This window comes from Temnothorax americanus, unplaced genomic scaffold, assembly GCF_048541705.1.
Source record: "Temnothorax americanus isolate GAGA-0224 unplaced genomic scaffold, ASM4854170v1 Scaffold16, whole genome shotgun sequence".
NCBI classification, from domain to species: domain Eukaryota; kingdom Metazoa; phylum Arthropoda; class Insecta; order Hymenoptera; family Formicidae; genus Temnothorax; species Temnothorax americanus.
The window spans coordinates 3,639,637-3,661,395 of NW_027509297.1; the positions used below are offsets into that span (position 1 = coordinate 3,639,637).

Below are 21,759 nucleotides of genomic sequence, written 5' to 3' on the forward strand. Positions count from 1 at the left end.
GGCAGTTGTAATATTTTTCACATGCAATATCTTTTATAATGATTACTTAACAATTTCACAATAACAGCTCGCGATACTTTTAGAATATTTTTATAAAATAAAATATAAATCACTTTATATATATATACATACACATCAAAAATAAATTAAAACCTACATCACATTTTATTACTATAATTCTTACATAAATTATAATTCGGGAGAAAGTATATTTTATTTAACGTAATTCTCGCATCGATATTTCTTTTGATATCATCTCAAAGAGGCGGAGAGTCTTGGAGATTTCTACCTGATGCCCGTTCAAGGACGCGAGGAAAAGTCAGCGGGATTCCGAGGAATCTCGGCGTTCCGCCGCGATGAACGATGAACGTAGCAGTAGGGTTGTTCCTGAACATTTATAAGAGGCTGCTGGCAACGCCGTGATAAATCAAGCCGGGGCCTGACGCAGCAGCTGGGACAGCGGGAGGGTCGAGAAGGAGGAGGAGGAGAAGGAGGGCAGGGTTGAACCGGACTCTCGTGGGGTCAGATCAACTTTCGTTGCCGCGTAAAGGAAAGCGAAGGCATCAAAAGGATGGGCAGGAGCGACCGTCAAGATCTCGAGATGAATGCTGAGTAGCGGAAAAAAAAGGTTTCATCTGCATTCCTGGCTATATGAAGGATGCTCTTCGTCGCTCTCGATAATTAACGGCCTTATCGTCCGCCAGCACTTGTGCACATGCGAGCTTCGCGCAACACGATAATATTTTATGCTAGCCTTTCTTTATTTCGCTCGACGACATATAATAAATTAGAGGGAGACTGTTGCGCTTTATATTTTTGCGACAGTCGCAAAACAGTGACTCGTGACTCAACAATCTCTGATGCTGATCTTCGATTCATCAGAAGAACTAAAGTTGACGTATGCAAATGGGAAGCTGTATAGGTATGTGTGTATTCTGGTTGAAGAAGAAAATTTCGATGATGAAAATAATTCTTTTTTATAATACAATAGTGCTTTTAGGACTGTGAGAGGAAAAAATATACACTGACGTGTATAGTCTTAGATCATGTTGCAAAGAATTCTACGTATTACACATGTCGTATAGTATGTCAAGAATATAAAGCTTTATAAGTTTCGTATCTACTAATTATGTTATTTCTTGAACAAAATAATCGCACAATATTCTGTTATAAATGGCATTTTATGCCATTTCTTTTTCATAATCAAATTGTAGTCTTGTTCCTACGATAATGAGGAATCAATATTGTTAATAATCATAGTCAGTATTGCACAATGTTGATATAATGAGGCCATTAGTTCGATGAGATTATTGAAGAAGAACAGCATCATGAACGACTAAGTGCAATAAAACTATACACAAACGAAATGTATTCGATGTACAGCTGTCCCGATAAAATCCCGCTTGACCCTGACGATCAAGGTGCATTACTTCGAATGACTAGAGAGCTGCCAGAACAGGGTTATGCTCGCGGTGAAACGCGTGTATAATGATGGGTTTCTTATTCGCGCGCACGGGACGTGGCACGAACCACGGCGCCCTTCGATGATGGGGCACCATCTTCGACGAGCCGAAGGCCCTCACGTCGGAGGCCCCAAATTGGTGCCCGTCGCGAATTGGCATAATGACGGGTATCGTGCCGCACCGATAGCATGACCCGAAGGATCGAGTTCGTGCATCGTGCTGCTTCGATCGTTTGCTAGAACGTTGGAGAAAGACGATAGTCCGCTTAAAAACGTATACTTCCGAATATTGCTCGGCAGTACGTGATTACATGCAAAGCCAAATTATCCTATTGTGACGAAATACTGAGAAAAGACAAATTTTTTTATTACTACGCCAAATATGTATCACTATATTTAATTTATTTTACATTATGAAGAAAAGCATTGAAGAATTATAATCAATCATAATGAATCATAATTAATTTTCACAAATATAATGAAATAATAAGATTTATATAATCTTCGTGCATTTCATTTAGAAATAAAAATATTGCAGAATTTTGAGTTTGACATGAAAACCTTACCGCAAACGACTGAAATTTATATGACTAACAGGATCAGCATAAATGACGAGCGTAAATGACGAGCAGACGTGAGGAATTCTTGAAATGTCTCGATTTTAAATAAGATTTTGACACAGGTTCCTTCCTTCTTCACAGCTAATTGGCTTCATTCGTGCTTTCGCCCTCTGCCCTTTTTTGGCACGGTCCTATCCTTGCGGCCCGCGACTTCATTTCGAGCCTATTGTCCGCGGCGCTTTTCAAGGTGCCGCCAGCGGCATTAATGAGAATTTTAATTACTCAATCCAATGCAACGCAGATCCATCCGAGAAGCGATTGCCTTTATGCAAGCCACATCGAAGTTTTATCATCAAACATTCGTTCTCTCGGTCTCTAGAGTGATCAAAGAATTCGTTTAGATACAAAGCAATGCATGTGCTTTATTACGTTCAACAACTTTATGGAGAATATTAATCATTAAACCATTTCTTAAGAATTAGCAATACAACATGCGTCAATGAATGATGCTATTACGTATAGATAATTTGTAACGATGTAAATATATCAATATATTTCAACAAATGTCTACATGAAATTTAATTTAACAAAAGACGCGATTAGAATAATTTTCCATTCTTCTCGATATCGTTTTCAGATCGTTGTAACCACGCGGAATATAGTATGCTTTTCTCTGGTCTGTCCATATTAATCCACGATCCGTTACATCCGATTGCAGTTGGCACAGGATGTTCTAACATATCAACGTCACCCAGATTTTGTCGAACTTTGAACATAGCTGACTGCGAGTTTGACATAATATCATTCTTCCTATTGAAGTTCGAATAGAATGATTCCATGAGCAATTTTCTATCGTAAGTACAATTGCTGTTTGACATTACCCTGGATTTTGTCTTCGACGCAGCCGACTTAAATCTAACTGAATTATTTGGCTTCCTTGAAGGACCAGCAGATCCCAAAACATTTCTTTCGTTTGATCCTGACTTATTATATAAATTTTCCTCACAATCCTTCGATAAGGGATCCTTGCTCTTGGGATTTCGCGTTACAACCCTAGACATTATGTCTCCCATATCGGTTTTTTTCGTTTTCAGCGATTGCGTAATAGATGTCTCGCTTATATTTTTATCTATTAAATTTTTAGATATTACACGATCCTTTATTTTTGAAGCTGAATTAGATATTGCTTGTGGAGAGGATAATTTATTTATATTAGGGATCTTGTTTTTGGATGATTTTGATCGTATTTGTTTTATAGTTTGCAAAGACGATTTATTCATCATTATCATGTCCGAAGGTTTTTTGAATGGATTAGTCAACGTCGATGATGTCGAACCTTTTAATTTTTCAGATTCTTGAATCGTTGGAGTATTCTTCATGTTTGTTGAACTTTTTGGTCCATTTTGCTTTGATTCTTCTAATAGTACTCTTTCTGAGACTCTTAATTTTTCTGATCTTTGCCCCGTTCCTGAAGAAATCCTTATATTCAACGAAGAACTAGGTCCACTTTTGTCAGCTTCCAATAATGACGTTAAATTTTGTTTCGATTTATCTTGAAAACCAATGTCATCTGCCAATTGTTCTTGTTTTATCAGTGTCGTCAATTTCGAGGAATTTCTAAAAGTTGAAGAACTGGAACTCATAAAATCATTCTCATGCACTTCTTTTATACTCTTAACATCGTTTTTATTCATCGCTTTAATGTCTATGGTCGTAATGCTTTTTAAATCCTTTTCTTTCTGCAAGATATTCATCTTCGTTTTTAATTTTTCTTTGGTCGATTCTGTTTGCTTTGTTAACATTGTCTTATCAATCTTCTTTGATACTATTTCCTTCGTAGATGAGTTTGAGATAAGATCCTTTGTCGTAGTAACCGGAGATAGATTTGGAACTTCGCTATTTAATAATACTGTTGGTTTCCTCGATAGCATTTCTCTCTTCAAGCTGTGATCAACCAAAATACCGTCATCTCTTTTCTCAATCGGTTTTATTACATCCAGAACATCTTTTATTTTGGATTTTATAATTTTAGATACATCATCAATTGATCTTGTCTGTTTTAACGAATAATTATTTTTCTTCTCTTCATTCCTTTTTGGTGGTAAATTCTGCGCCCTACTCGGTGCCTTAATTTTTCTTTGTAACATCTGTGCTCTTGAAAACACAGATGTCTTTTCTTTTACGCTTATATCGTGATTGCTTTTTATATGCGTCGTATCAGACTTAAATAACGTTGTTGATTTCGTTTGTTTAACTCCAGAAATTTTATTGATATCTTTGTTCGCAGTTAACTGATTGTCTTCAGCTTTCAAACCGTTTCTTGTAATTTCAGGAATAATACCGGGATTTTCTCGATTTGGTTTTAATCTAAATGAACATGCGTAATGAAAAGTTGATTTATATTCTTCATGTGGCCTTACAGAATTTGAATAAGAAATTATATTGCTAGAATCACTTGTAGTTGCGTTATTCTTCGATTGCGTTTTTTTCGTTAGCATCTTTAAATTTGATGTTTCTTTCGGCTTCGATAGTAAAGTTTTAGTGATAAGATTTTGATTCAAATTTGAAACTGCTTTACGATCGTTTCGATTTGATGGTGGCATAAGCGGCCTATGATCCTCCCCTTTCTTTCTTATCTTATTGAAAGAATCTGAGGATGACCACCAAGGGATTATTTTTGAGGGAACGCGATTGTCAGAAGATTCATTTTTGTTATATTTATTTGCTTCCGGAAATCCTGTAGTATTCGCTTCTCTTATATTAAAAGTTCCAGTTTTAACGTTGTTTACTTCTTTGATTAATGAAGCGTCTGTCATTGTTTTGCCGGTTAATACATTTTTCGTTGCTTTGCGTCGGATGTTCAAATCAACGTCACCTGAAATTTTGTGTTCGTTAATATTTTTTTCATCATTAAATTTAACATCCATTCGTTTAGAAGACTCGTATCGTTGTATGTTATTTCTAAGAGTTTCTTCACGAGCTCTTGAGAAATTGTTAGACAAATAAGAAGTTTTAGAAATTGACGATGATGATTTTGGTATCGTATTATTGTCATATCGTATTGTTTTCGTCGATGTCTCAGCGCTACTGCCTTTCGTAGATTCGTTTTGAAAATTGGCGGATATTTGTACGTTCAATATCTGCCCTGTATTCGAATTAGTTCCTTTCGGTAGATCCTGTCTGGCTTTGTCCAGTGCGTTCGAGTCGTCCTTGGCAAACGGTATCCTGATCTCGATTTTATCCGCGGAACTCACCACGTCTAGCCTCTCCGTTCGTGCGGTGATGCTTTTCAATTCCGAAACCGGTTTGCCGTTGATTGAAAACTCAATCTGTTTGACTGGCGCAGAGTCCTCGCTAATCGAAATATGCATTGGACCAAAATCACTACGCTGCAATGCACTTTTGGTGGTGCGCCGAAGCGTTGGAGCGTTCCATTGATCGTCGGTTAACTGCCGATCTTCCTTTTGGTCAGATTGCACGACGACGGAGAGATGTTTGGCGGTAGAATTTGGAGGATCTAATGATCCAATGGCAGCATGGTCCACGTTGATGGATACAATGGACTCTTTTTCAGAAGGCACCATGCGCAATTTAACCTGCGGCTGTTTCAATTCGCCGGTGCTGCCGCTAGTTGACACACGCGTTGAATTCTTCCTTATAGCTGAACTTTCCGCTGCATTGCCAGAATATTGTGGCAGATTTGAGGTCTTGTTACTCGACAGCGAATAATTGTGCTTCTGCAACTCGAAATTCTTCTTACGATTATCCATTCTGTCGATCTTGACAGATTGATAGCTCGACTTCCTAATTATCGTATCTTTCTCCTTTTGCTTGTTAGATTCGATAAGCTCTGAGAATCCATGAAATCTGCCTAATAAATTACCAGATGCTTTCACGGGTTTTGAAACTTTTTTCTCGGTCGCGCTCTTCAAGTCACTCATCACGTCTTCCATTTCTCTCAACCAATCGTTTTCCTTTAAATCAATCACCTGTCTTTTGATATTTTTCTCGAATGGCATTGTACTAACAGTAGAAGTTATCTGCCGCAATTTGTTTTGCGTACATGTACCTTTGTCTTTTCTTGGGGTGGTAGCAGATTTAAAAGAATTTCTTGCTAACACTTTCTTCTTCGGTACTAGGCCATCATTTGAGATACTTGTAATAGGAATATTATGCATGGACTTACTGCAATCAGCAACTAATTTCGCATAAGATTGATCGCTCTTCAAGTCGTTTGTAGTAACGCGACTCTGGCTGACATTCTCATTCGTTGTTTCTGCTCCGCACGTATTGCGATGTTGAAAATTATAACATTCGGTAGTTTTTATATTGTTACATCGATTACAAAGATCGAACGACTTAACGGGAAGTGAAAAATCGTTATTTTGCCTTTTAGTTGAAAGTTCACCGTAATCAGCAACATTCACAATTGTCTTGACCGGAGATGGAACCGAGAAAGTACCGAATGGACTCTTGCGTATTGCATTGTTGTAGTGGAAACTCGTGTCATTTCGCGTAGCCACGGTGGGTTCCTTATACAGGGATTCGCTATAATCGGCTATCATCTCTGCATACGATCGGGGATGTTTCTCAACGGATGCGATGAAACTACTATAACGATTTACGTTCTTCGAGCCATTTATTATCGCGTCGCCTTGTGGCGTGAGTTGTTTGTTAACTCCGCTGCCATTAAATTTGACATTCTGGCACGTAGAATAATGGCACACTCTTTTTGCTATATTCTCCGATGGCAATTTCGTATGCATCGATGATTTCTTCTTTAACGAAGTTACGCTAGACTTGGTTTTATTACGTTGCTTGCAAATTGTTTTGCTCTCTTTGGAAACGAGTCGCAGGCTGTCTTGACGAAACTGTCCCGAATATCTCACGTCAACGCCATGATTTTTCTTTGCTACGGTTAACGGATTTGACCGTAATAGCTGATGAGATTTTAATTGGCGGTTCTTAAAATGTACATCAGCATGCTGTCCATAATGCAATGGCAAAACAGCGTCTATAATAATAATAACAATAATAATAAAAAATAAGTATAATTAATTGTATGTATGTTATATTTGATATATCGTCGAAAAGTCTTCAATAAAAAAGCAATACGATAAAATCGACAACGTGCGGAATATGGTTAAGTCGTGTGACGCTTCACGCGCGATGTATAGCGTGTATTACACATGTTTAATATTTATTACGATAAATGGCATTTTTAGAATATAAATATACGTGGGAAGAAATAATATTTTTTTTTAGATAAATCTATAAATAAATTATTTGAATAAAACTTACTAGATGAAGCACGAACACTTATACCACGAATGTGTTTTAAATGATTCATTTTACAATCTTAATGAGAGACACAGGTCATACAAGATGTTACTATCGTATGCTATTAGAAATACTCATTTGATTTTGAGCTGTCGCTGAAAACTGTTAACTGGGCGATTCCTGGCTAAATTATTTATTCTGTGCGAAAAAACATGATGGGTTTAAAGATTCTGTCACGGAATTGTCATAGAGACAAGCGAATCGCGTAGTTTATGAGACTACTTCAATTGACATCTCACAGACCATAAATAATATTGTAACATGTGCAAATAATATTTATCATTTGTCGATATAAAATATCTTTAAACTTATATTATATTTATTCAATATTTTTAAAATATTTTTTTTTGTCAATTGTGTCATGTAAAATTTATACATTACATTCTAAAATATTTAATCTTGAATTTTCCGTGCGTGGCACGTATCTGTAAATCATTATCGGCGCTTTCGCGCGGTAATCTTAAAAATAATATCGGCGCGGCGTCGTTTTCAAAGCGGTATATGTCGTTTGGCGAGAATAGATCTCGAAGATAAGAATCCGGCGTGACTTTAACACGGAGGCCTCGGGGCGGCACAATGCCGCACGGTGGCGTTTATCCTTGCAATCTCCGCTTCGGTGCCGCTCTTCGACGGTTTTATCCTCTTCAAGTACTAGTTGCCTTATTCACGATCGCTCTTTTCAGTGCGTGGTTGCGATCCACGACGGACTCTTGCCTGCCGCTGGCACGCTCGATTCTTTGACGGAACCGTCAATTTGCGATCCGCCGAGAAACGGTCGAAGCGTCTCGGCTGGTGGAAGCATTGATTAGTGCAATCTTACCTGCAGGATAGAGGCGACCGTGATTGATTCTCTCTTGACAAAACCTCGAGAAAGTGAGCTTTCCATATCGCCACCAGCAATTTGTTTGATCAAAATAGCTCGAAAAATAATACCCACATGATTCATCGTGCTGATATACCAACGAAGAAGCACGTAACTGACATTGAAAAATAATGATAAGTATCAGTTTTCACAAGAAAGATAGAAGAAGAGATTGGAAGATAGAGATTTGTGTAATAAATGCTAATTTTCTAACTATTATTCGTAATTTAGCGCTGAGCATATGTGATAAATACAAATACCTGTGTCATTTGATATTAGAGGTAATTACCTACAGACTACATAAAGCAATCAAACAAAAATTTTACTTTAATTTAAAACAGACCAAATTAGTTCTTATAAATAATTCTGTAATATATTTTCCTAATTTATATATTTGTAACAATGGCATTTATAATGTCGTTCTAACATTTTATCCCTAGAAACTCTAACTGTACAGTTGTGATATAGATACTTCTACGTTACATATATACTTGCTTCTCAGTCCGTGCAAACTCACTCGGGATTCTGTCCGGTATGCACGTGCAAAGCAACTTTTCACGTGAACGTAGTCGAGCAGTCACGCCGCGAAGATGCACGAAGCGTGGAGGTCGACCCGGCAGAAGTTATCCGTGACTCGAAACTCAGACTGGATCCTTGCAAGCGAGGCGGTCGTGAGCAGCGATCGTGGATTTCGTGGCACGCTCTCTGGCTCGCCACGTCTTCGTCGTGCCCACGATATCTCTTCTTTTAATACTGAACTCATGGAAACCCCGTCACGAACGCTATTAACGAATCGTGGACGTGCGACTCGCGCGAATCAATCATAGGAAGCCGCGGGTGTCTATAGGGAGCAAATAGTTGTTACCATTACTCGCCTCCCTGTCAAGTTTCTTCAGACCGCTTTATATTCCCTCTCCGTCGACATTATATAAATTTTACGACGCGCCACCAATATGGCGGTTTGTTCAATTTGTTCTCGCGTGCATCGTTCATAGAAGAATGCAACTCTATAGGTTTATTGACCACCGATTTGCTCCAAATTAAGAATTTTACGAATCTTTTTCTTCTTTCTTTAAAAAGTAAATTTCAAATAACAATTTTGACTTGTATCGTGCTTGTTCGCTCGAAAGATAAAACTGGCTTTACTGCAATCGTCTGCTTCTGCTACGAATGCTACATTAAATGTTGAACCATATGCGGTCTGGTGAGAAATTAAATTAACACGGCCGACGCGACGGTTTGTTTAGTTAAACTTGTTTTTGTCGGCCAAGACGATTGTGCACGGAGTTCTAAATCGAATCTCTATTTCTACGGCAGATAGAAGAGGAAATATGCAGAAAAAGAACTGATAACTAGAAAAAAAAAGATTTATTTTATTCCGGGTATATATATAATATTCCTGAAAAGATTTTAAACTGAAAGATCCAATTTAACTGATACACATAATGAATACTATAAATAAACCAATATTTCTAAAGCATTTTCAGATAAAATCACGTTAGCTTAATTTGGTCAGCGAGAATTTTGAACATCAAAATTATGTTCACGTTCAACCGTTACCGTTATCTGGGCTTATTCTCTTACATTTTATCTCACTTATTACGTATTCCTGCTTCTTTATTTGTCTTCGTCATTCTACTCTCCGTGTCTGCTCGATTTTTTCGTACGCTTTAAATCGTTCCTTTTGTTCAATTATCGTTGCAACAAGATTGACGATCTATTCTTTTATGTTAACTCTGTTCTATCCAGATTAATAAGATATAATTTTAATCAAATTAATTTCTAATTAATGCAAACATACACACGCAAACACAAATTAAATTTTCGCGATTTATAGCACTTATATATATTGATCTATATTAAAACCAAGTCATTAAAATCTTTGTCCACGAATAATTATCCGAATATTGCGAATTTGACTTTCGTTAATTTGATTCTTTCTCGCTTGAGTAACATCTTGGTATATGTCCTGTATGTTTTATCATTCTTCGCGTTTTGGGCGTTGAAAATAACATATAATTCTTCTTATCGTGTATCTTAATCGGAGTTTTACATGTCGCCGATAACGAGACATCGCGAGGTGTGCACACCTTGAGAAAACGTTGACTTTCGTCGACTGTGAGGGAAGATCAGGAGCAGGACAGGTCACGTACGCACTCATGAGATTTGTATGTTACGAAAAGATAGCGTATATGTATTTTATTTTAGAATTTCGCGCGCGCGTTTCGTGTTTTCTCGTTTCTCAAGTAAGTTTGTTTCAGATTTCTAGCAAGATAAATTTGTATATGATATGGGTAGATATTATATGTAGATAAATAACGAGTTATCATGTCGCTCTATATATTCGTATTTTCTCATTAATGTTATATTTGGACAACAATTTAACTCCAAGAGTCTTTTATTGAATTTATTAACAGATTGATAATTTCAACTAATATTAGAGATAATAGATATCTAAATTAATAAAAACAGTAATAGGTATCGATTCTATCGTAAATTATACATAATTTCAAACAAACTCTCTATTAAAATATTCAATAAGTCATTTTCTTGTAATATGCGAATCTCCCATCATCTTCCCTCATTTATATTAATATTTTAATCTGTCTTTAAAAAATATAATCGCTTTTGAGTAGTCAGGATCTGCAGACAAAGTATCTCTCTCGTAGAACATCATGCGCCTTTCTTTCTCTCTTTCTCTCTCGTGTGGATTAGCACATTGTTGCCCCCAGACTCTTCAATTGTTTGTCTTCCGGTATACACGCGCATTTCTTGAGCACCCTTATATCTCGCCGTCACCATTGTCGTGCAAACGTTACACGGCCGACACTGTTAAGAACGGCGACAGAAACGTGGAACGTTCACCCGCATACAAATTGATCCTTTTTGCTGGCGGGCCTCGCGCGTCCTTAGCGGCACCTACGGCCGCGCGTCTCCCTCACAATCCGCCGAAAAACCGGCCTGGACACACGGGCTACAAGGGGGTTGTCGCGTTTTGTGGAAACAATCAGCAGGTTGTCGCGAAACAAGGATATGAATGCATAAGCAGCGCAGTTAACACGGTTGCATGCCGTGTTCACCGGCTCTCTTTTTGTTTTCGACCCTCCCTCAAAGGACGCCGCTTTTGTGCCCGAGTCCGACTCATGTGCGCGAGGGGACGGAAAGACGAAGGACGAGGAACGTAGGTGCTCGCGACGATATATACGATCGATGTCGTCGCATGGCAAAATCTTTTTCTCTTATTGTTTCTCAAACTCCTCGCCATCCACGATGCTCTGCATTAGTCGCTCCTCGGGAAGGATTTTCTCTGGCTTTGCAACGAAAAATTCCAGTCTTTTGTCCGATCAACAAGCTTTCCCTATCTTTTTTTAAATGCCCTTCTTTATATTGTTGATGATGCCTTATTATTGTTGCGCATGTGCCATGTGCTATGCCATTTAAAATGCGAATTACTATAAAATAATAAATGATATATAGGGTTATGTCATTTAAGAAATCCAAATCGATCTTTTATGAATTTTAAAAATGATAAAATTTCTAGTTTTATACACATGTGTGACCTAAGAGCGCAGACATTTGAGTTTTTTAGAGAAAATTTAGTAAAAGTAATATTCACTATATATAATTTTCCAAAAAGGCGTTAAATAAATAAATAAATAAAGATGGACCAAAATTTTCATGTGCAATTCACGGAATGCTTAATTATGAGCTTTTCGAGTAAGTGGCCAAGTTAGATAATTAGTCTAGTTCAAGGTGTTTAAACTTAACGGATGCCCAGAAAAGATTTTTGTCGTTTTTTCCCATATTTTTAACAGTGGTTCTCACTAGTAGGAGCATGAATCGCTACACGGAGAACCACGCCTCTTAATCTCCCCTTGTAGGCGTTGATAAAAAGCTCGTGCGCAATCCGTGCATATACGCCAGTTTGCAAACAACAAACGCGAGAGTGCACGCGGCACGGCGCGGCGTGGCCGAGGCCGACGTCGTTTTCGCAGGGCACCTTCGACTTCGACGTTTGCTTCTTATCGGATCAGGTATGAGGGAAGGGTAGATTACGCGGGTACACGTTGAGAAAAGTTAACGAGGCCTAAGGCGGACACACCTCAGACGATCAGCGATTAGTCACTGAGAAGTATCGAGGAGAGCGTACTGATCTGTTTGGTGCAACAGTGACAAATGCGTCTCGCTTATGAGAAACGAGAAACGCAAAAAGGCCTCCTTTCGTTGATACAGTTCATTAAATTGTGATTTTGTCTGAGAGTTTAACACAATGAAGCTCAGAATAATAAGTATACGTTTGTGCTGTCTGTGTAGGTAGTGTAAATAGTAAGAAATTTTATGTTGTACATAGAATATGAAGAACATACATGCGATATGTGTAAAGTATTACAGACTTTACATAACACAAAATAATACCTAGATATTAAATGAAAATTACAGTATGTAACTGAAAACTGAAGAAATAAGAGAGAATAAATAGAAACGGAGAGAAAATTTATATTTCTGTTATCATTTATGTCATATTTAAATGTATATATTATATTCTTATGACAGTTTGAATATATGGCAAATAAAAGTTGAATAATCCGTAACGAAAACATATGTTGTATTAATAGTATTTTTCATTTAATTACAAAAAAATTATAAGTACATATTAAAAAATTAATTAAAAATTATCTTTATCTGGTGTCTCATAGACGATAAAAATACTTTACGGTAGAAAACCGCGGATATTATTTATAAATAATGATCGGACACACACAATTGCCGGAGCTGATGCCGTTTTATTTCTTATCGCGACTGTAAATAATTATATTTCGTGGCTTTCTTAATCACGGTGAAATTTCAACACTGAAGCAAGACGTGTCGCAAGTTGAAAAAAAAGAGAACTTCTTTTTCCCCCGTAATGTAAAAATATTAACGAGTTGTTATTATGCAAGTTACAGAGATTCGTGACACTTTGTTAGATTTTATCTATAGTACTGAGAAAATGTTTGCTTACCATCATTATTCTCTTGTCGTTTTTTGAAATTATCTTTCTTACATTATGTAACAAACAGATGAATAATCAATATTCTATATTACAATATCATGTATTGAGCAATCATTACTTTGACAAGAGTTACGACAATAATAAAGTAGATTTCTATTGGAAAAGTTATTATATTAATCTCTAATTATTAAAATATATATGTTCTCGTAAGATCGCAGAACGCATAACAAGAAGATTTAAAATATATTTATGCTACGCGTACGCTTTGCGTCACACAGTCGCGATCACACAGAAATAGCTATAAAGATATGATTAAGGTTCCCTGAGACGAACAATAAAAATTTGCAAGTCTCGGCTATGCAATTAAGCGAAGTGTCGACGGCGCCTCAGTCCTTTGAGGTCGGGTTAATTCCGCCATTCGAACGGTATGTCTGGAACCGGTTCGCAGCTTCGTAATCCGCGTGTCTTCGTATTTCTGACCAGAAGTCACCAGTGCTATGTAAATCCTTACGAATTACAAATGTAACGTATCAGAAACATGTTCATTATTCTGTGAAAAAAAAAATTGCCTTGAAAATATTGAATTTATTAACTCTATAAATGTTTACGTACATATTATTGTTAGAATGCAAACATGTATGTTAAATCGATTTCCTCTGTTCTTTTACGGGTTTGTATCGGTTTGTGGAAATGTGCAGATTTGCACACGCGATGTATTACGATCGCTGTTGTGATCCGAGCAGTACTCCGGAATCTCCCACGTCCTTCTCGTTGGCAGACAGCGTGGTACCGCAACGACCGAGGAGAATCGCGACGAGGAGGGCGGAAAGAAAACACATAGCACTATCACGAGCGACACGATCGAGCGCGCCTCGTCGCCGATACCCGGCTGGTCGTCGGGTATCGATCGTAATTAATAGAGACGATCCGAAGAGACGACCTCTTAACGAGACTACGAGACACCCGCAATCAAACTGCCGCCGCGCCGCGCGGTTCGACGTCATTTGTTTAAGTTGATTCTCGCTTGTCGCATCCGAATAAGGCAACTCGTGTTCGCCACTCCGCGGGGAGTGCGAAAGAACAAAGAGGGAATGGAGAGTGAGTGCCGGCCGGGATGATCTCGCTGGATGAAATCGCGACGAAAGGGAGAGAACGGAGACGAGAGAAAAGAGAGGAGCGAACAGGCCGAGCAGACACCTGCTGTTAGCTGCATTGTCTTCCTCTCTTTTTCGATCTTCGCCCCTTTTTTTCTTCGCCCCTTCATTCCCTCGTCTTTCTCTTCTTTCGTTTCTTCTTATTTCTCCCTTGCCATCTTCTAGCGCGATACACTCCGTCGAAGGTAGTCCATAAATGAGGCGATGACACAACACTACCGGTCTAGAAGACCGAGTAAATGTTTTTTTCATAGCTACACGCTTTTTTTGAAATTAAGGGATGGAGATCGAGTATAAAAACCATTTGATGCCGGTACTGATTAAATTAACGAGAACCCGATTACATGATAAAAACACGAGGTTAAATTACAACGAATATTTTTTAATCCTTTGCTCATCATACAGAATGAATATTAATTTAATGCTTTTAATTAATTACAGAGGAACAATTTTCACGAGATTAATATCTAATCACTAACATTAATGTACATTTTCTAAAAATAAAGTGGATAAATTTATCATGAGAATTACGATAACTGGAATTATACCTAAAATAAATTGACTTAAAATTAATAGCTTGTCCGAGACGCGAACATATTTATGATTCTGTCGCGCTGTTCGTCAGAGCGCAGTATACAACGTGTAATGTAAATTATATGATATGACAGAGGATGCATATAGCATTATTCAGGCGCATATAATGAATATCATTGCCAGGGTAGTTTAGAAACACGTGCTGCAAACACGCCAATCAGCGTAACTCATTTTAGTGGCTGATAGTTATTGATTTACACGCGTAACTCAACCAAACAATTCAGAGTGCAGAATGATAACAGAGATTTCAACGCGGGATGATTTATACTGATTATCTTTTGCGTCTCATCTCGCTTAATATTCGCGTAAAAAAGTATAATCGCACTTTCACCGAGCATTTAATTCCAAATGCGACTGTCTAAATTTTTGTTATCTCAGGCATCTTGAACTTTTCTTTCGGATTAAAATATGCAACACGGTAAGACTCGGGATACAGTTAACGCATGGTAAAAAGGAAAGTGAACAAAGCGTAGGTAAATGACTCTTGTGGCATAATTTCTCCTTTTTTCCATGCAAAGAGAGAGAGAGAGAGACCAAGTACAAGAAATATGCTATATAGAAGATTAGAGAGTCGCGTTGATCAAACGCAAAGTGAGCAAATGCGATGCTCTTAACATCGTGCGCTACTTTTCCACTGATTGCCACTTTTCTCATTTCAGACACTCATGACAACTTTAATGCCAGACATGTGACATGCACGGTGAAGAAGGGAGAGCGATGGCAGCGGCGGAAACAGTTCTCCGAAGTTCCTCCGATCTTCTCCTTGTTCGTGAAAATCGACGAGCTCACGAAGCAGAAGAGGGAATCTTCACTCGGGTCACCTTGACAAGGCCTACGGGTTCGTGAAGGGCATGAAAGCTCATCATGTTCAACCACCGACACAGGCCACGAGCGCTGTTGACCTGCAACTTCCTCGGCGTGACATTCCTCTTGCTGATCGTCGCCGGTAGTTACGATGCGTTAATTCAACCGAGTTCTACAGATGTCAATTCAACCGAATTCGTCAAAGGGAAAAGTGAGTTTCACAGCTACTTCCATTTGGAAAAAGCAAGAGAGTGAGAGAGCTGGGAGGAAGTTGCGAAAGCGGAATTATGATCGATTTGAAAATTATTTCCGACTAAATATTTGATCGCAATTCTTCGCTTTTATAATACTTTATAATAACAAAAAGTGGAATAAATATAGCAGTGCAATATTTTTTAATGATAAAATTAATGTATGCATTAAAAAGTACTACAATATATGTTTATTCCACTTTTACAATTGTTTTAATTAGTTTAAATACCTTATAATATAGGTATTATATTTATTTATTTTATAATTATATTTATTTTCTCTTTTTTATAACTAAAAATGTTCACGTTTAGACAAAGTCTCGCTGGAATGTGAACATGTCGGTAATAAAAAAGAGTCGGTAATCTTGCGAGCATCGGTGGATCTAGCATTGGGGAAGTAACATAATTTATTGGAGCATAAGAGCGCGTATCGTTGCTGCGAGCCAACCTTTTAACTGATGGTACGAGCGTACTCCGTTCTTCCTAGCGGAGAACCCTTGGTCGTAGATCATCGGGACCGTCTAGAAAAGTAGAAAGCGAAGCGGTGCGCCGCGCCGCGCCGCGCCGCGCCGGCTCGGTGTGGGCGTCGCTTGGCTGAAGAGTCCCTTTTACGTAGGACCTGGAAAGTACCGTTTCCTCTCTTATCTGAGGGAGAAGCTGGAAAAGGAGAGAATATGACGAAACTCTTAAAATCTTACCTCTTACCATTCGTTCCTGATCGAGAGCGCCTAGCGTCGCGCATGACCGTGTAAGTGCATCTACGAGTGACGATTGTGATAGTACGGTATATACGCGCTCTTGGACACGTGGGCCACAAGAGCTTGACCCATATATATAAAGTGCGGTGTTTACATCGGTGTTGATGACCGCCGCGCGTGATAGTCGCCAGTGCGTTTATCGTATATTGATATATATCTATTATCAACTGTCACGACATGCGCTTCGAATGGACCACACGCGCGGTTTGCGGAAGTTGCGGTTCCGCAGGCTTCGATGACTCCTTGATAAGATTTATCAGATGTCAACATAAATTAAAGAGAATACCATGTGAGCCTGAAAGAGATTTTAAACAGGAATTGATTAAAATCCGAATGATGATTTAAATTGATATATTTTACTCACGCTTTAACAGTCATATATAATATATTTTAAGATTATAATAGTTTTTTGTGTGTACAAACATAGTTTCAGATTTTTAATGTCTTGTCAATTTATAAATAATTAATGAAACAGTAAAATTAATATTACGATAAGTAGGTACTAATTAGAACTGTAAAAAACATCTTATATGTCTTTTAAAGTTCCAGTTAGTACTTATATTAACTAAAAATTATATATATGTATAGTAATAATTCAAAATTATCTTTATATAAATTATAAAATATAATTTTTTTTAACTTTATTCTTGAACGCAACAAACAGCTGCTCTTTTAGCATCGTAAACAGGCCAGGTGCTTATTCCAGACACAGAATTTTTTTGCCGGATCACCGCTAAAGAGTGGAACGACATCGACTTCACCCTATATCACTTGATTTATTATACACTTTATGACAATGCAAGCGTTTGGAACCGATCATCATCCGCCTCAATGATGTTTTACTGACCGTCGCGATGAATAATAAATATACAAATCTTCTGCCAGATTTATAATAGACAGTTTGAAAGCGCTTCAAATTTTATCAGAAAATATATGTGTTCAGCAGACCTATCCGAGTACTTTCGCGTAACGCTAATACTAACAATCTCTATGTAAATGTTTAGATGGATGGTGAAATCGAATCTTGCAGCAAATTCTTCGAAAACTGCGCAACTTTTACGGACGGCTTTTAGGACCTAATGTGAATAGCGTTCCGAAGCGAATTGGTATGATCAGCGGAAAGATTGTTAAGATGTCTTTCCATTAGCACAATAACCGGAGCGTGGAGGTTGCGCATTATGCAGCTGAAAAGTGCGGTTTGTCTAGCGCGTTTGAACAGTCATCCAGAATACGTTGCAGACACGAGGAGATACCACCTAAAGTGGCCTCCATAAAGGTTTCCATTATAATGATAAGCCCCGAGTCGATCTCTTTCTACCCATTAGGCGGGAGTAAAACCTCCGCCATGTTAAACCTCCGCTCTACAGCCTCTATTTTGTTCGAAGAAAGAGGTAGAGAGGATGAAAGATAAACAACACAAACCGAAAAGAAGAAAGAAAGAGAGAGAGAGAGAGAGAGAGAAACGGTTGGTAAGAAAGGATTTACCTTGAAGGGATTATGGAGCCGCAGTAAATTAATCGGGCCGTCTTTATCGTTCTCGGCTTTTAAGGTGTATCGCGGTTCGGAATAAAGCCTCTATTAAGAGGCGAGTGCAGCTCCGATAATCCGCCGCGTAAAGACGCAAAGATATTATTTACGCAAGAAAATAAAGGGGTGACGTCGGTGACGTTTATTAAAAAATCGAATTTCTCTGAAAAATCGAGTGTGCCCTCTTGACACAGCAATTTCAGAATTCGTCTTCTGACTTATACATATATCGACTTTGATCACACCGACTTTCGCGCAGGATAGACATTCGTTATAAAGTTCATCAATTTTTGTCCGACCTCGATAATTATTCGGCGTGACTTGTATTTTGTATTATTTAAAATCTCGCGATTACTATATATGTGTAATTTCTAATGGTTCATTTAATAGCCGTCAGAATTACATTTTAAGGATATTTCTATAAAAGCCATGATTATGATTAATGAGATTTGGTATTTCTTGCAGCTTTTAAAGTTATTAATGATTTATTATGTTATTTTTTAAGGGAATGAAAGAAAGAGAATGTTTGATTGACATAGTAATCAAATTCGCAAATGAACGCCAAGAGATTGGCAAGGTAGCTTAGTCAATTATCGCCCCAAGCTCTTTATTTATATCTTCAGTTTCAAGAATAATCGAACAACGAGACGTTTTATTCATTATATCCCCTAGCCATGAAATACGGTGTCCTACTTCACTCATTTGCGTACCGACCTAATCTTCAAATCTCGGAGAATTCCCGTCTCTTCAATTCCGCTGACATCGGTATCGTCCCTTTGATCGGCCATATTAATTATTACGAACGTTTCTTCTTGGGTGGCTAGGGAATCTCGCTTTCTCTGCCGTTGCTTTTGCCAGGTTTCTTCACCTTCGGCGGAATCCTTCGGCAGATTGTATCTTCCAGCGTATCCAGCGGGTAAATACGGAGTAAATAACGAGACAGTCGCAGAGCAGGAAGAGAGATTATCGAAGCATAAGCATGAGAGAGCATCCATCGAGGCAGAAACGAGATACTGGCGTGGTGCGTTAATACCGTTTTCTCGTTCGACTTATCATCGTCGTCGTCGACGTATACGTGCGCGCGAGGACCAGACAGGGACATCTGGGAGGCATGCCTTAATTGACCGCTCGGAATATCGACGAGATCCCAGAGACGGATTGAGACGTCAGATTTCCGAGAGACGTTCGCATTTTTTGCTCACCAATGAAATATAACCGCTCAATATATGCTCGGTAGATTTATTTATGTACTTTGGGATTGCGTCACTCGAGTCAACCCGAATCGAAACGCCACCGCGCGTTTCTTTTCTACTGAAATCTCTCTTGATACGTCCTAAAAACATCGATGTATCTTGAATATTTGTGACCATCTATTTGTATAATTTTTTATCATTTTGTTTTTAAGATTTTTAATCAAATCCCATTTATTTTTACCAAATTTTTATAGAATAGAGCATATGTCTTCTTACAATTTTTGAAGTTTTAATACTATAAACAACTTGAGGCATGACTAAAAGTTACAGATTTATATTATTTATAATCAGTAATACAGATTAAGATACAGATACAGATTAAGATACAGATCTAATTTCTCTGAGATACTTCTGGTTTTTTTTACATATTTCCGTACTGTACGTACTGAATATTTGCCTCACATGACATGTAAGCAAATTCTGTTTTCAAGACCTTATTATTTTAGTAGGACGAAGTATTTTAAATCTATCAAAATAGTTGATCGGTTCGGAATAAGCAATGAGTACGTGGTGATTGTGCAAGGCTCTACGACTGCGATTCAATATTCAATTGAGGCAGCATTCCAGGGAGAGATTGCACACGTGGTATAACAGATGAGCCGATTCTTATTAATCATTTTCGCCTGACGTCTCTCGCAATGTGCCTGGCGGGCATTTCGCGGGCTCGTGCGACAATCCTGAGGGTAACAGGTGGCCTCGCAGGTGCGTACCCGACTTAACGGCCTCGCATTCGTTTCGCCAACGTGACCGGGCCGAGCTCGTATCGTTCGCGATATGAATGCACTCCATCGAAGGGTAATCAAGGGTTTTGGACGCGCGATGACGCGCGCGCGATCACGAACGCGACGACAATGGGCGTCGTTGCGTTGGTATGATCGAGGCGAGATCTCTGAATGCCGCACAAATGGAGCTGTCAAACGTTTTTTTCTCAAGTTGCACATTGTAATGCCGAATCAGAGAGACTTAAGGTGGCGATGATCGTCGATTGACATGATGACGCGCGAAAATGACGACGATGAAGAGCGCAGTCTCGAATTTTGTGTATGACATTGCGGCGCGCGGCGTCATTATTCAGAATGAGAGTGGAATATCGGTGAGACGCTCGATCAGACGATGCAGAGAATATATCTAATTTGTCTTGAATAAAATAAAACGCACCATTGACATGAGATACGTGGTATGAATGTTTTTTCTTCTAAGAAAATAATAACATTGTATTAAATATTCATGCAATTTTAAGTAAATATGGTTGAAACTATTGCATCCAAAGAATTTCTCAGATTTACGGTTAATTTTTTTTAAACTGATATTTCAGGAACTCTTGATTCATATTCAGTTCCTGCTTTATTTATTTTCGAAATCCCTCTACTTATCTTATATTTTCCATTGTGTTATTGCCATTTATATTTATATTTTAAGTGCTGACAATACGCGGTATCGTAGGTTTGAAGATTTGTATACGTGAAGTCATCTGTATATGTCACGTCGATCAAAAAAAGCCAAGGAACAAAATCTTCCCATCATCCATAATCGAATCTGATGGTTGCACTGCATGCTCCGCGTTATACATGTATCAAATGGCGAAGAGGAAAAATTCTTTAAACGTTCAGAAGATGAAAGATACAGCGTTTGAAAAGTCAGTCAAACACACGGTTCTTTCACAGCAAGTTGACTGCTTGATCGATGGCGAACATCGGGTCGCCCATAGGCACCGACAAGTCTAGCAGAGAAATGTGGGTGGGACGATGAGGGTGCAGAGAGGCGTGTAGGTGGCTTTTTCACATTGATCGCATCGGGAAAAATCTTACGGCGGACGGGCAAGCTGGGAGAGAGAAGTTGACACGCGACAGTGTGTTCAATCGCTGCAAAATGCAAACGTGCAGAAAGTAAACGTTATCTTCGTATATTATGCAAAAAATTGACATCGCTGCATTTCGCCCAATTTCCAAATTCAGATTTCGAGAATAAGTTGCACTGGACATATCACAGTTAACTGTGAATCAATATGAGAAACCAAATTTGTCTTGTTCGAACAAGAACGTTTCGTGTTTTATCGACTTGGCCTCCTACTGACGATATCTTTGCGTGTTGCGACTTTAATTGCTCTTTAATTGCCCCGTCAATTAAACTTATCGCTCGCATTCCGTGATTCATTCGATGTATGTGCATAATACAAACATAGTCCGTATAACAGCGACTAT

The 21,759-nt window shown here is 38.4% G+C and overlaps 1 protein-coding gene across 3 annotated transcripts in view; it reads left to right on the forward strand.

Annotated features, from left to right (window-relative positions):
- The window catches only part of Egfr (epidermal growth factor receptor), a 159,229-nt gene that overhangs the window by 116,659 nt on the left and 20,811 nt on the right, over positions 1-21,759 (forward strand). For 2 of the 3 annotated variants that reach the window (XM_077402664.1, XM_077402663.1), the window contains one exon: positions 15,625-15,980. The exons of the other annotated variant lie outside the window; for it this stretch is intronic. In XM_077402664.1, the coding sequence (XP_077258790.1) occupies positions 15,830-15,980 (151 nt within the window). In that variant the 5' untranslated portion in view covers positions 15,625-15,829. The remainder of the gene's footprint in view (positions 1-15,624; positions 15,981-21,759) is intronic. 3 annotated transcript variants of the gene reach the window in all.